The following is a 14,541-nucleotide window of genomic DNA, read 5'->3' on the forward strand; positions in this document are numbered from 1 at the left end:
CGAGTAACTCGACACGAGTGCCGTGTTCTGTGTGAGGGAGCCGATCACTCAGTCTGCCCGTCTCCTGATCCGCTACCTGCCTGCTGCACCATGAGGGCTAAGGCCTCAGACATGCACAGCAAGGACTGTGTCAAAGTGGCCGTCAGAGTCCGTCCGTTCAACAAGGTCAGTGTCGTCAGTGTGCTGCTGTTCTGTAGAATATGTATCACGTAGCTTTTCGTAGCTTATTTCAGATATGTCAGACACGTACATGTAGACATGTATAGTAGCTGTTGATAGATACTGTACTGAATGACTGTATATAATAGAGTACATACTCTGATGTACTTGAGTTAAAAGGAGTAATTGCAGGGAATAGCTTGACATGTTAAAGCTTGTATTAATAGATATAAATATTACCTCTACTCTTCACATCATGAGTTGACTTTGTGCACGTTTATAACTGCATAGAAGGCATCAATGTGCAAAACCTGGTAAAAATAGAACTGTCTTTTGTGCAAAAAAACAAAACAAAAAACATAGTGTAAGTATTTTAATTTCACATGTTTGCTGAATACTGGTTATTTCCCGCTTCAATGATTAATCCATTGTGTGTGTGCGTGCTCTGAAGGAGTCTAACACTTGCTCTGTGAGTTGTGAATAAATGGATGAATATAAAAACACGAGTTTCTTTGCCTGATGAAAGGATGGAGACCTCAAAGTCATTAGTCCTTGCAGTGACTACACTGACTCTCATCATCAATGTGCTTTAAAAACTCTCTGTCCTTCCTCAAATGTTCCTTGATATGAACATGGTTGTGAAACCTTCCCACAGGTTTGTGTTCTCTTCTTTTCTTGTTTCCTTCCCTTGCTCAGAGAGAGAGGGATGCAGGCAGCCGCTGTGTCGTCTCTCTGGTGTCCAGCTCCATTACCATCCAGGACCCGCGCGACTCCCAGAACCGCCGGTCGTTCTGTTTCGATTATGCCTACTGGTCCCACAGCGGCTTCACAAGAAACCACAGTGGCCTCTATGTGCCCGAAGAGCTGGGAGGACGCTACGCTGACCAGGTCAGCTCCAAGGAGACCTGGTAGATGATTAGAGACAAGTCATTTGTGTGTGTAAGGTAATAATAAAAAAAGAAAAGGTTTTGTAGCTAGTTTATTGAGTATGTATAACATCTGTCTTCAGGACTGTGTGTTCCAGGACCTGGGAGAAGGAATACTAGAGAATGCACTGCAGGTAGCAATCGCTCTATATTTGAATTAATACTCTCATACATGATGTCATCATGCAGACTTTGATAATAACAAATATCCTGAAATAACCTCTACAGGGTTACAACGCCACACTCTTGGCTTACGGGCAGACCGGCTCAGGGAAGAGTTACTCCATGGTGGGCTACGGGCCAAACAAGGGCCTGGTTCCTAAACTCTGTGAGCGGCTGTTTCAGGCCATCAGAGGAAACGAGGAAAACAGACAGTGTCAGGTAAACAAGTGGTCCAGTTCACGTGTGTGGGAGCTGATGATGGCGGTTTGTCTAAATGTCCTTGCTCTCGATGTCTCCACAGGTCTTTTTCAGTATGTTGGAAATCTACAACGAGCAGGTGGCTGCCATTCTCTGCCCTCTTGATCTATTTGTGTAATCAGTTTCCTTTCTATGTGACTCTTCTCAGAATTACATCACGTTTCTTAATGCCCTCTGTCCGGCTCTGTCCAGGTGGTTGACCTGCTGTCCCGGGCGTCTCGTACACCAGCAGGGCTCAGAGTCAGAGAGGAGCAGCAACGAGGTTTCTATGTGGAGGGTCTCCGTACTGTCCCCTGTGAAAGTGCACCGCAGGTAGACAGATTTAGAGGGTGTAGGTTTTGTTTTTTTGACTTTCCAGCAGATGAGAAGTAATTTAATGTTAATGTACAGACACAGATCCTAAACCACTGCTAAGTTTGAAATTGGAGTCATTAAAACCAAACAAATCTGTAGGTGGAGCAGTTGATGGAACAGGGGACCAGGACCAGAACCACCGCTGCCACCCACATGAACGCCAATAGCAGTCGCTCGCACATGCTCATTATCCTCCAGCTCAAACAGGTTTGTTTAACGAATTAATAGGGACACATTTTTATCTCAGTTTTTTTTACAGGATTAAGAGCATTTAATAATCCAAAAGTGCAAAAAAAAAAAAAAAAAAATAAAAATATTTGAAATGTGATGGTGTCCTTCAAAGATGCAGCCCATTTTTCACGTTTCTTTTAAAATGTTTGACATGTTGGTCAGTGCTACACATGTGCAACTTGAGTTCCACAAAGGGAAAACTTTATTTTAAAAGACGCATATTTGCACACATATCTCATGGAAGTGGAGATGTTTTCTAACCTTTTGTTTAGTACTTCCTGAAATACAGTCCATCACATGTTGTGTTTATTAATCCGTTGGGACTGACAGACTGACGTGCACAGCATTATTTAAGATTTCAAAGATTAGTTTGAAACTTTCCAAACTTTTCAAATTATGGCCCATTAATCCCACGATTAAGTCAAATATAATATAATTCAAAAACAATAAACTGAAACATTATGAGAGTGATTTTGGATTATGAATTATAGAATGGCTGCTTCTTGTCAGATCTTCTCTAAAGAGAGCATCACGAAGCAGTCCAACATTAACCTGGTGGACCTGGCTGGCAGTGAGCGTCAGCGGTCGTCAGGGTCAGAAGCTGACAGACTCAAAGAGGGCACGGCCATCAACCTGAGCCTCACCACCCTGGGCAATGTCATCAGGTTGGTCTGCTGTTTAAGCTTTCTCTCACTGTGCTTTATCAGTGTTTTCAGGTTCTCTCCTCTTCTGTCCTCCAGCGCTCTGGCTGATGTGGCCGTGGGGAAGAAGGTTGTCCACATCCCTTACAGAGATTCAGTTCTCACTAAATTGCTGCAATCGGCTCTGGGAGGAAACAGTCGCACGGTTATGGTAAGTGCCACCTCTAGAAATGAGTTCTAACATACTATATACTCATGTTGCTTTATTTAATGTAGTACAACTTTTTACACTTAGGTAAATCCTGACCAGTAATGCTAGTTGGTTACAATTATTTGTCATTTCTCACATAGATTGCCACTCTGAGTCCTGCTGATATCTGCTATGAGGAGTCTCTCTCCACTCTACGCTACGCTGAGAGGTACAGTAAATTATTTATTTAGTGTAAAACATATCCACAATTTTGTTGACCTCTCGCTCTTCTTCAGGGCCAAGCGTATCCAGAACCGGGCGGTGGTGAACGAGAGCCCCACCGAGCGCCTCGTCAAAGAGTTGAAGGCCGAGAACGCCAGGCTGCTGCAGCGACTGAGCCGGCTGGGCCAGGAGGGACGGAGAACCAACGAAGAGACCAGTAAGAGCCAGGGTCTGAGCACGGGGGGGTTCAACGGGCGAGGGTGAGAGGGAGGTTGTCAACCGTGCTCGTGTTTTCAGAGGAGCTTCGGCAGCTGCTGGCCCACAATGAGCTCCAGATCAGAGCCATTCAGACTCTGTGGGAGCAACACCTGCAAGAGGCGCTGAAAGACTGGGAGCAGCAGTACGCTAACATCACACAGGTATACGCTAAGAGACAGCACAGCTTCTGTTGTTTCAGGACTGCTCTGGAAAATGCACAGAAGTGTGCAGAATTTCAATGCAGTTGTTGGATGCTTAAAATATAAATAAATTTTAAGCTATGAATGTGACACAAATGTACTTTTCATGCAGTGGTACATTTTGAGATTTCTTCTTTCAGACTTTCTCTATTCATGTAGCCTTGAACCCAAACCAAATTCCCACTTACAGATATATTTTTGGTGGAAAGTTGGTCCAAATCCATATCCAAATAGCGTGTTACCAGACTCTTATTCAAGTCTAGCTTCCTCTTCCTCTTTCCTGACCCCTCATAAAGTGTCTGTCCCTCTCCCTCACCGTCAGGAGAGGAGGATGATGCAGATGCATCCCTACATCCTGAACATCAACGAGGACGCTCAGCTGTCGGGGGTCGTCAAGCTTTTCATCCAGGAGGGTTAGTCCATCTGCTCTGTCTCTACATACCGTGAGACGTACTTACTGCCTGGCTCAGTTTACCTGAGAGGCAGCAGAGAGGTCAGTACGTTATATAAAGTAAATAATAAGTAGCGTGTCCATGGCAACCTCTTCCAGGTGAATGGGACATGGGGCTCATCGACTCCTCCCCAAGATCCATCTCTATCAAAGGCTTAGGGTGAGTTCTCCTCACATCTCAAACCCAGTGCAAATATAAGTCAGTGCAGGCTCTTCAATCATTTTAAAAATATTCTAGTAAAGAAAAACATTTGTGAATATTTGCTCATCAGTAATATTAAGGCAGACGTATTGATTTTTCACACATTATTGTCTTCACATGTGTTTGGTCGTCAGGATTCAGGATCGCCACGCAGTCTTCAGGAATGAGCAGCGCCGCGTGACACTGACCCCGCTGCCGGGGTCAAAGGTCATTGTCAATGGAAATGCTGTTTCCCAGACAACTGAGCTGCAGCACCTGGTGAGTTTTTTGAAACACACACCAGTTATATAACAAGATGTTCGTACACGCTCAACATATTTCTCTGTCTCTCTCTTCAGGATCGTCTCATTCTGGGCTCCAACTGTACATACCTGTTCATTGGTTATCCATCCGAGAGGGGCGGGGATGACTGGACGCGCTACGACTACGACTACTTCCAGTCTGAAGTGGCTGCTGCTGAGGGCATCCACCTGGGTGAGTGGGTCCAGTAAATGTAAGTCTGACCTTTGAAATGAAACTTATTATTCACCTGTCTGTGTTCAGGTGAGTCCAGCGCTGGATCCAATCAAACAGACCCCAGTCTGCTCGCTGTCTTCTACAACTACATCAAACTGATGCCCATGGTGGCGGAGGCCAACCAGATGAGCCAGGAACTGAACAAGGTAGATTCACAGCCTCATGCTGCAAATGTTCAGAATCCATCCATCCATCCATCCATCAATCCATCCATCCATCCATCCATGGATGGTCTTTGTGTTTTCAGGGTGTCGAGTTTAAGCTGGAGATCAAGAATCTGGCGCTGTCCGATTCAAAAGGCCATGATCTGGAGAAGGACATCGTAGTCAGAGTCACCTCTAAAGGAAGCAAGCAGGTCAGTCTGTCTCTACATCTGTTGTCTCTCGTGTGCAATAGCTTTAAAGAATCATAAAAAAAAAAAATTATATTTACGCCCATTTCCCAGGTGTGGATGTGGTCCAAGGCCAAGTTTGTTAACCGCAAGTTCCTGATGGAGGACGTCTACCAGCAGCACCAGGCTGAGCAGAGCGCCGACAACGTATGTTAGTGAAAGAATGTTACCAATGTCTCTCAGAAAGTGTTCTTAAACAAAATCTGAATAATGCATGAGCTGAGTTTCTGTTGTTTTTTTCCCCTTGTCCTGAAAACCTAGTTCAGAAACTGACACAGCCTCTGAGAAAAAAGCAACAAATACATGTGGGATCAGCCTGTTTCCACTTCTGAGAAACTGGCAGAACCTGCTGCTGTACTTATTTTCACAGTAATGCTTTAAATTCAGGGTATATAGAGAAACGGCAAAATAAGTTAGCGGGAACTCACAACTTTATGGTCACAGAATCACAAAGACTCTCAGGTAACACAGGATTTTGTGACCCTTATTATATATAACATGTCCTAGTAAACTCCAAACCTGTTGGTAGCTATATCAATAATTTTCAACTCTTTATTTTCTGATATTTCACCTGTCTTTGCTCCCTGCTGACAGACAGTACAGGGGCTGTCAGCAGTTGCGTTACCCAGAGACAAAGACCCATTCTGGGATCCAGTGGAGCCTCTGCTCCTGGGCACTGCTCACCTCTGGCTTCAGTCGTTGGCCTTTCGCATCCCTCTGGAAGAGCAGCTAGAGGTACGCAGACGCTAACTCGTGTTTCTATCTATGTGAGGACATTTCACTGACATGAGAATCCTAAGACAAAAACTGGTCCTCAGAATAATAGCTGCACAAGAACACACACGCACACACACACATCCTGAGCTAACGGTATAATATGAATATTGGTTGATAATCTCTGTGTGCAGGTGTTGGGGTCAGAGGGCACTGAGGAAGCCATTCTTCAAGCACAGCTGATCCCCTGCACCTCCTCTGGACTGTACGTCCCAGTCATCCCCCTCCACCCCGTAAACACACACAATGAGACATGCGTCAGTAACTAAGCGTTCTCGCCTTCCAGCCCTCTGGGTGAGGACGACATCCTGATTGACCCGTCTGAGATCCTGGGTCGACGACTGGACTTCCAGCTGGTCTTGGATCAGTGCTGTGGTCTCCGCTGGATCAGAGAGGCCCGCAATCGAGGGGTCCAAATTGGGTGAGGGACGTGCTGCTTGGTCTAGGGGGGTATCAGAGTTTGACATCTGGTTCTCCTCTGAGGTACCTTCATCTCCCTCTGTGTTAGTTTCAGGTTGTTTGACTGCAGCCAGCCTCTCTACACTCCTGCTGTGTGGCACAACGTCAATCCTCTGTTGGATCACAGGGTCCACTTCGCCTCCCTCCACACGTCCCAACGTCTGCTGGACTACCTGCAGAGCAGCGCTGTGGTGCTGGAGCTCTGGGGCCTTCAAGGTGAGGGTGAGGAGATGGATAGGTGATTAGATTGGGGATTTTACTTTTGTATAGTGATTAGTTCTCACTCTACCTAGCAACACATTACATCACATTATTTACATTTGTCTTCAAAAACATCTTCATAGTGTTGGTCTTGTGTCTCAGAGGGCTGCGCTCACTTGACGTCCTCTCTGGAAGCTGTGAGGATGACTGCAGAGGGGATCGTCATCATTGATGAGTCAGGTCCAGCAGAAACTGCAGTGAGTTTAATGTCGAGGAATGATCCCTAACATGGGCTTAAAATACAGAATGAAAAAAAAAAATACTAACAGACAGACTGCTATATGTGACTTATTTTGCATTCATTTAACAAAACTTGTGTCCTTTTGCACGTGATGGTAAATTTGACATTTTAGTTTTAAGTGTGTACATACTGAAAATAAACGATTCTGTTTATCACAGACTGTGGTCTCAGGAGAGTTCAGCGGTTCAGTGAGAGCTCTTCAGCAGGACGTGGAGGAACTAAAGAGTGTCAACGCCTCCCTGAGGAAAGAAAATCACAGTCTGAGAGAACAGCTGAACTCAGCCAGGAACGGTAACTAACACACAGTTTGAGATCAACAACATACTACACCACATACTTCCGTTTATTTTTTGCGAGGCTTCGACTTGCGCACACTCTTCCTCTCTCTTGTTCCTGTTTTAGGGGGGGAAGGCGTGCGTGGTCGCTCGGTGCGTCCCAGCTGTGACGCAGAGTTTGCTCGTTCTCTGAAGGTCTTCTACCACAGTATGACGTCAGTCAGGGGTCAGCTGCAGCGCCTGCGCAGACACAGGCCCAGTGTACGTATCCAAGTCTGCCTGCAGCCTTAGTATCAGTGAATATTATGACAACAATGTCCTGCTAATACAACACGTCAGGAAAAGTCTGTGAACTGATTACAGTAACTGGTGATTATTTATCTACTGTGACTGCTTTTAAGTTTTTTTTTTTTTTTGAGTGGATCCTTCAGGAAAGATGTTAAATGTTAACTTTACAAGATTATCATGTGGTCTTGAAGTTAGTTTCTATATTCTGTAATTGTCATCGGAAATAGATCGTACATATATTCAGCTGTTTTTCAAAACAAACCAAATAAACCTTTCAGTAATGGAACTTACAGTCAGAAATACAGCCTCTTGGAGTTGTTACTTAATTAGTTGTGGTTCCAAACACACCTGCATCATAAACTTAATGTTCTAGGTCATGTGTGTTTTTGTGTTTTCCAGGAGGAGTCTGACCTGCTGGGCCTCAGACTGTTTGTGGACGAGCAGAGTCGTCTGCTGAGAGACTTCTCCGAGCAGCTGGAGCAGAGCGTCTCCGCTCTAAAGCAAGACGTAGCCGCCATCGTCCGCCGGAAACGAGAACGATCAGGAACCTGGTCTTGACTGATTTTTGCAGAGTATTTAAGAAGGTAAACTTCTAAAATTTTCCTTATAACAACTCCGCTCTAAAACTACAGATTTGTTTAACTGAATGTGGTGAATGAATTGGACCTTTGCATGTTAATTATATGTCTGACAGAAGCACGAGAAATACATTTAACATTTTTTTTTGCAGATACAAATGTTTGGATTTGTTACCATCAAGGAAAACTGCAAAATATACCAGTGCACTCAGAGCATCATTGAAAGCAGTGTTTGAAAACAAAGTGCTGCTGGAGAGATGTAATATTTTGTGCAGTGTGTGAAATACGTCAGGTCATGTTTGTGCTGTGTCATAGATTGATTTCCTTTTTTGAAACAGTTTTTTTTTATAGTAGTTTAGGAAAAAAAGTGTTGCATTAACTGCAAAAACAAAACAAAAAGTGACATCTGTAAAAAGTTTAATAGACTGCATGTACAATAAGTCATTACAGTTCCAAACTGCAAATAAATTAAAAGGCAAATACAAGTCAAGTCTTCAAATTCACAACATTATGATGTTTTTGAACCATCAGGAAATATTTTCAGGTTTCTGCATTTCAATCTGAACTCGTCTCATAAGATGTCATCAGAAATCCATGTCTCTCTGTGAAGGGACTTGAATGAGACCGATTTAATGCTGTAATATGCACCACAGCATCTCTCGTTGTCATGTCCAGCTGAGAGGTAAATGTTTGTGAGCAGTCACGACTTGCAAGAGTACAGACAATTGCTGTAGGTCCAAAAGAAGATTAGCGTGGGCACATACAGGATGAGAGGCAGAAGGTAGATGTGAGGCAGATCAGTCATCACACAGTACAGGACGTCTATGTACAAGAGATACGCAGGCGGCTGGACAGGAGGAACAAGGACGGACAAGAGGACGGAGGCAGCAGTGAAAGGCAGAGAGTGAGCTGGGCTTCAACTGAAGAGGTAGACTGAAAAACCACCGACTGTGGGACAGACAGTTTAAGATACGTGATTGGGTCAGATTATGCACTAGTTGAGATTCTGAGCTCCACCGTTTACACTGAAATGATTGTATGAGTTTAGGACTACTTACTTTCCGAAAAGCACCCGATTAATGTGTGTTCGTGCAGGTAGAGAGAAGGCTGAGGGTACAGGTGAGGTAGGTCAGCAGGGGAACAAAACATTTACACTATGCACGTGTACAGTACCTGTAACATTTACTTAACAAGTGGAACATCGGAGGAAAACATGAAGCACAAGCACCTCTTTGGGTATATTAGAGTTCGTCGGGCTAAGGACACAAACACATGTGAACACAGAGCATGTACAGTAGCTGATATCAACCACAGCGGTGAATTTTACACAAGAAAAATAAAAAGCACTTCCTTGTTTTAAGTGTTTCAGAAGAGAAGCGCGGTTATCTGTTTCCATTTTTAAACGACAGTCCTGCCTGTGCAGCCATGAGGTTTGAAAGCAGTGATGGATACCTGAATTCAGATTACAATGTACTGATATACTGGTTCTCAGTTTTCCTATTGTAAGGTTATACACAGATTGTAAAGCCACGTGAGATGCATTGTAGATGTGGACCTCTCGTCCTGTGTGTTATTAGTAAACGTTTGTCTTGTCTCTAAAGCTGCCTTGTCTTTCTTAGCCAAGCGAAAGGCTCTGGAGAAGAGTCAGTGCTAACACAGTTTTGGACTGAGTTGGATGTAAGTGTTTTAACAGTCCTTATTCCAGACAACAACCACGTCCATATTATATCTCTCTCACTTTGAAACGACCCTTTTACATTCTGGTTTACACACGTCCATCTTTCAGCTCCCCGCTTCAAGCTAAAGGGAAGAAATAAGGTTAAAACATATTACTGATGCCCCGTCACTCACTCACTCACTCACTCACTCACTCACTCACTCACTCACTCACTCACTCACTCACTCACTCACTCACTCACTCACACACACAGACACACAGACACATTGAAACTTTCAGCACCTCCAGACATTTTTCACAGTATAAAAATATTTAACTAAACCACAAGTTCAAGCTAGGCCCGTACTCGTCGGCCTGTGAAGCCACGCAGAGATAAAACATCATTCATTAAGGGATGCAGTCCAGAACAAATAAACACATGTTGGGAATAATCCAGTCTCAAGTTTTTTTCTGAGAGACATCACCAAGAAGGAGGAGGACCAGCCATTTAAGATTGTTACAAAAGCAATGCTCGGCAGTGTTCACGCATTAACAGTATTCATTTAGGTCCTGCAAGATCCGGGAATAGTGCCACCGTGTTTCGGCGACGCCGCTTCCAAGATCAAATCTGGTGTCCGACCTGCACATTCATCTAATCCACCAGCAGGGAACAGTTTAAATATAACAGGTACACTGACCCTCCTCTCTGTATTTCATCAGTTTCTGTTTTCTAAAACTTTCCCTGAATAATGCCATGAGAAACGCCACTGAAACACAAAATGTTCTATGACTGAGCTGTGCCGGCATGTAGCTAACACCACCACAGCCCCCATCATAAAAAAGCACGGAGGAGGATCCTGTCTTTCTGCTGAGGATACATCTTTCTTTAAAAGGCGGCACCTGCATCGCCACATCGGTCACTGCTGTCAGGCGCTGGTGCCTTCATTCTCCGCAGCTCGGCCGCCGTCGCTTGAAGTGGTTCCATGGGTGATGAGTGTGGGGGGAGCGTCAGCTGCGTCTCGCTGGCTGCTGTGCCGTGAGTGGGCGTCGATCTGATGCAGGCTGCTGTGAGTGGAGAGAGGGTGGTCGAGACGTGGCATGCTGCCATGGAAACTGCGCTCCTCCGCACCTCTGTAAACCTTTGCATCGCTTCTGAGAGGGAGGAGACCAACGACAATTAGAGAAGAAGCAAAGGGAGGTTAGACACGGCTTTGTGGATTTCCCGTTCTACCTGTCATCTCGGACACGGCGCAGGCTGCCGTGGTAGCTGGCTTTGCTGTGGACGCTGCTGGCCTTGCTCCTGGTAGAGGCGGGGTGTCCGTGGTGAGTCCTGACTGGCTCGTCAAGGTCGTCTAGGACGGCTAAGTGGGTGGAGGAGGCGTGAGTGGAGGTGCCCTGCAGAAGGATCAGACATAAGTGACAGCTGACATTTATTTACAGCACAAAGAAATAAGTGTCTGCTTCAGTCACATACATCGTGGTTTCTGATTGTATGCCCAAAAAAAATATAATTTTTGACGTTTGGATCTGGAGAATCAGAAACAAAGAGTGCCTGCTTCAACATGTATCACTATTTTATGTGTAGTCGTACCTGAGTGGACGTCCCTCTGGACTTCCTTATGATGGGGGTGTTAGGTTCCCGCAGCAGAGACTGGGCAAAGTCCGGCTGCTCTTGTAGCACCTGCCGAGACTCATTCACCCCACTGCTACAGAGAGAAGAGGGTGAGGGCAAAAAGAGGATGAGAAGAGGAAGAGAAAACAGGGAGAGGAAAACATAGGGGAGAAAAAGGTTATTGTGCTGTTACTGAGGATGAAAGGACACAAGGACGCAGGAATCCCTTGCGTCACCATAGAAACATGTGTTACTAAATATAATATTGGAAAAGAGGAAAACCAAAAGATTCTCATAAAAATATGGCACCGGTTCTATAGTTTTCTATCAACTGGATCGGTTATATATGTACTATGAGACAACGGGAGTGAAACAGGAGGAAAACAGGACTAAAAATTAGTAGTATAGCTTCTTACTCTTTGCGCCTCCGTCCATGCAGAAAGTTGGCCCATTCAAAACAGGTCTTCTTACTGCCCACCCAGAAAACAGAAGGAATCCCCACCACCAACATCATCAGGTATTTGATCAGGAACAGAAACAAGGCCGGCCTGCTCGTCTGCTTGACCTGTGGAGCACAGAAATATTAACTCTGCAGTCATTTAACCAACACAGAATTCAACAAGTTTTAACAAAATTGAAACATAAAAGGAGGAACAGGAGGAAAATTGCTTTTATTATTGTATAAGTGGAATAACTCCTCAGTAGTAACAGGGTACAGACATCCTTAACCCCTGGAATGTCACTGAAACTAAGTTCACATTAAAAGGACCAAAAGCTTTAAGCATCAACAAGTGTTTTATCCGAGTCAGTCACTTTAAATGATGGAAGAGGTGAGGTAATCCTGTAAAAACCCAGCTGCTTCAGCAGCTGAACCACAGTGACCGCCTGTATCCCCCAGCAGAGGGCAGCAGTTTACACCAGTTCCCTGTCTCGGTAAGCAGTAACTGTAGTGGGTTGAAAGATGCACTCTTTTCATTTTATTGAATTAAAACCCACAAACCCTTGATGTTTTAAAACCCCAAGAAAACTGCACCGAGTTAAGAGGCATAAATAGACAGCAGGCTCAACCAATGTAGAGAACATCTATATGTAGTTCAAGCCCTAGAAGTGGTTTCATCTTTCTGAAAGACAAAACTTTCCTCTGGAGAGCCCTTGAGCACACAGTGACTGCTGTGTAAATAACAAATGTCATTACTCTTAGTTAGGGTGGCCGTTTAAAGGGTCCAGTGTGAAGGATTTATGTGAATCAATTCCCAGGAAAGAAATATCATTTTCACAGTTGGTTTCATTCGCTCTAGGCTCTAGAGAGACAGTGCTTTTCACTGGCTTTTCACATTTTTAGTGGCTGTAGTTTCTTCTACACACTAGGAAGTGGAGGGTGAGGTGAGGGGCATTCAACTGGTTCTACAGTCTCAATCCTAGAAGCCTCTAAATCCTGCACACTGCACCTGTTACGATCTTAAACTGTTTCCCCATCACAATCAAATCAGATCAAATCTTGGTGAGGATTGCTACTGACAAAATATTTTAGCACTATGATGAATCCTCACACTCGGCCTTGGCTAGGCTGAGATTAAATGTCTCACCCAGGAACACACACACACACACAGACAAAGAAAGTCACTTGAACCTGAACAATGCCCAAAGAATCTGCAATTATCCAAAAACATGAAATAGTACCCCGTTCCACACACCCAAACATCTGCGCCCAGACTCTCCCAGAGGGCAAAGATCAAATGACACATAGCAATACTGAAATTCCAGAGTTACAATTGGACATAAAGCGTGTCTCTCCTCTCCTCTCACACACACGGCTACAGACGTGAACATACACTAACAAGTAACATAAGCTGCTGCACCTGCCTCTACTCTTCCTTCATATCACGTCTGTCACTCACAAATTAGCTGGCACCTTTCTATTACTGTACTCCGACATAATAATCATGAAATACGGAAACATAAACAGCTGCTTCTGAAGACAACGTTTTAATGTGTCAGACTGATGAAACGCTCTCATTGCCTTGTGTATATACTTGTGTCAGGGAGGATAGAGTGTGTTTTTGTCTGGGCTGTGCACATTTATCTGGTTATTCATTTAAAACACCACACTCCCACCATTCTTCATAACCGCTACAAAGGCCTCATAGAGTACAGTCAGCAGAGCATGACTGAGCAAGCCCCGAGACAGAGACACCAACGGAGAGAGGGAGAGATGCTAGTGTGTGAAAACCAGCTGAAAGAGTGAAAGACAAAGGAGGAGAGCAAACCAGAGACGGTAGTTTTGTGTGGAGTTGCTCTTGGAGGCTGTATTAACTGAGCTAATGATGCATACTGCAGTCTGCCCCCCTCCTCCGCAAATACCAACTCACTCAGGCCCATATATCTCACTCTATCTGACTCACTCTGCCTCCAAAACACACAGTCTGATGATGGGAAGATGATTTCAGCTGAATACAACCTGGCCTCTTTCACTGATGACATTACTGTAATTAGGTTTACTGATCTAGTTAAACGTCTGGGGGATTTCTAAAACAAAGACAAGAACTTATGTGAAAACATTTTTTCTCAAACTATTATTAATATTTGTGGTTGAACTCTGACTGAAGATTGACCTATTTCTTTATTTTTCAATTGTGTGGAAACATGTGTTACAATTTTTAGTTTGTTCCTCAAAACTAAGTGGTTGTCTGTACTGTAGGCTGGTGTAGAACCTGTGTGAGTATCATGTGAATGAATTGGTTTCTTGCTCTGTAACACTTAATTGTAAAATAGAAAATTGTTTTAGATGATGGCACAGGTCTTAAACAGGGGGTGTGCGGCCCCTAGTGGGTCTGTGGAGGCACTGCAGGGGTCGCAAAATCTTTAGTTGATTAGACATTTTTTTGATATTTTTAAATTTTCCCCCACACATTTAAATTTCTTTAAATGCACATTAACATGAATCCAACATATTTTAGTAAAGGGATAAGGGATAGCTTAATATTGAATGCAAAATGATAATAATAATGAATATTTATAAATAGCACTAGGCTCTCTCAGTGGCTACCTTACCTTCACATAGACACTACTACTCCACTAATAATCACGACAAGAACCTGATCTCAACAAAAAATGCCTCATGAATATTAGTTGCCAATGACAACGTAAACATCCCATTGCCTGTCTCCGGGTTAAATACATATATTTTCTCTATGGTGGGTAAACATCAGGTGATATGGTAAGATTATGGGAAGTA

General features: G+C 44.1%; 2 protein-coding genes across 3 annotated transcripts in view; one reads left to right on the top strand and one right to left on the bottom strand.

Moving 5' to 3' along the window:
- kif28 (kinesin family member 28) lies at positions 1–9,258 on the top strand. Its single transcript, XM_047581290.1, has 27 exons — positions 1–165; positions 856–1,047; positions 1,169–1,219; positions 1,314–1,466; positions 1,549–1,584; positions 1,698–1,817; positions 1,959–2,066; positions 2,601–2,942; positions 3,083–3,150; positions 3,218–3,360; positions 3,441–3,562; positions 3,924–4,014; positions 4,152–4,212; positions 4,389–4,512; positions 4,593–4,728; positions 4,798–4,916; positions 5,018–5,125; positions 5,216–5,308; positions 5,756–5,896; positions 6,070–6,140; positions 6,222–6,356; positions 6,444–6,610; positions 6,758–6,852; positions 7,055–7,187; positions 7,299–7,432; positions 7,859–8,043; positions 8,190–9,258. Exons 1-26 carry the CDS (start codon positions 91–93, stop codon positions 8,015–8,017), a joined length of 3,177 nt encoding a protein of 1,058 aa, XP_047437246.1. The 5' UTR covers positions 1–90; the 3' UTR covers positions 8,018–8,043; positions 8,190–9,258.
- Positions 8,438–14,541, bottom strand: part of LOC125005737 (frizzled-3-like) — a 26,811-nt gene continuing 20,707 nt past the window's right edge. The window contains exons 8-11 of one of the 2 annotated variants that reach the window (XM_047581289.1): positions 11,723–11,871; positions 11,286–11,397; positions 10,926–11,089; positions 8,438–10,846 (exon numbers count right to left, since the gene is read on the bottom strand). In XM_047581289.1, coding sequence (XP_047437245.1) covers positions 10,621–10,846; positions 10,926–11,089; positions 11,286–11,397; positions 11,723–11,871 — 651 coding nt within the window. In that variant the 3' untranslated portion in view covers positions 8,438–10,620. Of the gene's footprint in view, positions 10,847–10,925; positions 11,090–11,285; positions 11,401–11,722; positions 11,872–14,541 lie in introns of both variants that reach the window. The other variant, XM_047581288.1, reaches the window with a different exon arrangement.

The sequence above is a fragment of the Mugil cephalus genome, chromosome 3, assembly GCF_022458985.1.
Source record: "Mugil cephalus isolate CIBA_MC_2020 chromosome 3, CIBA_Mcephalus_1.1, whole genome shotgun sequence".
NCBI classification, from domain to species: Eukaryota; Metazoa; Chordata; class Actinopteri; order Mugiliformes; family Mugilidae; genus Mugil; species Mugil cephalus.